Source organism: Lucilia cuprina, chromosome 4 (assembly GCF_022045245.1).
Source record: "Lucilia cuprina isolate Lc7/37 chromosome 4, ASM2204524v1, whole genome shotgun sequence".
Classification (NCBI taxonomy): domain Eukaryota; kingdom Metazoa; phylum Arthropoda; class Insecta; order Diptera; family Calliphoridae; genus Lucilia; species Lucilia cuprina.
In genome coordinates, this window is record NC_060952.1 from 96,283,511 (window position 1) to 96,285,780 (window position 2,270).

Genomic DNA, 2,270 nt, shown 5'->3' on the forward strand with positions numbered 1-2,270 from the left:
AACTAGAACTGAACTAGAACTGAACTAGAACTGAACTAGAACTGAACTAGAACTGAACTAGAACTGAACTAGAACTGAACTAGAACTAAACTAGAACTGAACTAAAACCGAACTAGAACTGAACTTAAACTGAACTAAAACCGAACTAGAACTGAACTAAAACTTAATTTAAACTGAACTTAATAGAAGTATTTATGTTAAGTCGTCTCATACTTCATAAAATACTTACTAATTAATAACATTTCGTATTATGTGTTTGCATTTACTCTACTATGAAATAATAATTTATTAAACAAATGAAACCGCACAATTTTTATATTACTGATAATAAACTTTAACTCATTCATTTTCTCACTCATACAAAATAAAATTTAAATGAACTCTTGAACCTAAAAAACCAACACACAATGAACATTATTAAAAGATTCTCTTTTCGGGGCAGTTTTCGTTTGATGGTCATCATTGTTGTATCAACAACAATTGCGCCAATTTGAGCATTTTTTAATTTAATAACAATTGCATTTTGAAATAAATAAATAAATAAATACACATTTCATTAGCGAATAAATAATAAACGTTTTTAGCTGAGAAACAAAACAAGTCATTTAATAATAATAGTTATTTGAGTACAAAATATTATAATATGCAAACAATTGCGAAACGGAAGTGTTAATATAAAAAAATGGTGCTAAACATTAATACATTCTCTACAGCTAGAGAGAGTGTAGAAAATACACAATTCATCAGCAAGGATTTCGAGGATAAAGATTTTAAAGACGCTCCCTTAACGGCTATCAGTACAGATACCATGAAAATGTTGTCAAATTTACTAAACAATTTAAAGATTCTACATTCAGATACTGGTTATGAACGTGATTGGCGTGGTTTGGCTACCTTAACAGAGCTGAGAAATTTATTTGATTTTAATAATATGGTTAGCAATGATCCCTTGAAGAAAGTCATAGAATTATGGTGTGAAAATAAACCAGATGCAGCGACATTTGGTAACTTAATAACATTCTTGGGTCTTATTGATCGTTGGCATGTGATCGAAGATTTACAGGAGAATTTCTTACAAGATTTTCGTAATTATCAACAATCAAAAGAACAACAACTAATAAGTCCAACATGTGAACAAACACCAAATAAAATAGTACAACTATCCAACAAAACAAATGAAAATAGTACATTAAATAAAGTAGAAAATGTAGTACAAATACCATTCTCAACTAATGACATCGATTCAATAAATTCCGCTCTCTTAATGGAGAAACCTGTAAGTGAGAGTGAAAGTTTTACTTATGAATCAGAATCAAAAGTTTTAACCAGCAGTGATGTTCAACGTTATAAACAAGGTTTACCTTTGCTGAAATATGATGCTTTTGTCTTATATGCAGACATGGACTACGATTATGCTTTAGAGATTTTGCATAAGCTACAAAATAATCCAGTTTATAATTTTAAATTTTGTTTAAAAGATGATCTACTTTTCGGCATACCATTTGAGCATATTGCACTAATGGAATTAATACGAGAACGTTGTAATTTTTTAATAGCAATCCTAACTAAAGAACTTACCAAAAGTCCAGAAAATCGTTTCTTTGTTAATTACGCCCAAGCTTTACAAATAAAGCATGAGATACGTAAGGTAATACCTCTGATGTATGAGGAAAATGTTGAAGTACCCGCTAATTTGGCCATGTTCTCACGTATGCGTTATAATCCCAATCGTACTGATTTGTATTGGTCGAAATTGGCTGATTCTATGCAACTAATGCATTTATGTGAAGGAGTGACCACATTTTCAGCAACTTTTCAAAAGAGTATTGTTAGTGGTAGACCTCAACAAACTAGGAATTTGCACACAGAAGCTCAAAATTTTCATAACAATTTAACAGTCGCTCCTATCGCCTGCTCAACCTCAAGTGTTAAAAAAGAAGTTAAAAAAAGAAGACCTGCATTTAAACCAAATAGGGTTAAGTTAAAAGAAGCATCATTTAATAATTTAAATGAATTAGAAAATTATTCCATTGTTTCAAGTAGTTGTGGCAGTAAGGACTCTAGAGGTATTTTAAGAAAATTGTTTTGTTGTCGTTAATAAAGATTAATTTTAAAATGTTTAAAAATGAGTTTTTTTAATTTGATATGAAAATTATAACTATAACTAGATTTGAACTAGAACTGAACTAGAACTGAACTAGAACTGAACTAGAACTGAACTAGAACTGAACTAGAACTGAACTAGAACTGAACTAGAACTGAACTAGAAC

General features: G+C 30.0%; 2 protein-coding genes across 2 annotated transcripts in view; both read left to right on the forward strand.

Moving 5' to 3' along the window:
• LOC111681818 (chromatin-remodeling ATPase INO80) overlaps positions 1-2,270 on the forward strand; it is a 77,478-nt gene that overhangs the window by 4,423 nt on the left and 70,785 nt on the right. The window lies entirely within an intron of this gene.
• Positions 462-2,120, forward strand: LOC124419352 (myeloid differentiation primary response protein MyD88-like). The gene has a single exon (XM_046948377.1). The coding sequence runs from the start codon at positions 683-685 to the stop codon at positions 2,096-2,098; it is 1,416 nt and encodes a 471-aa protein (XP_046804333.1). The 5' UTR covers positions 462-682; the 3' UTR covers positions 2,099-2,120.

Excerpts from the sequence above, each read along its gene's own strand:
- LOC124419352 (XM_046948377.1), top strand. The coding sequence starts at position 683 with ATGGTGCTAAACATTAATACATTCTCTACAGCTAGAGAGAGTGTAGAA.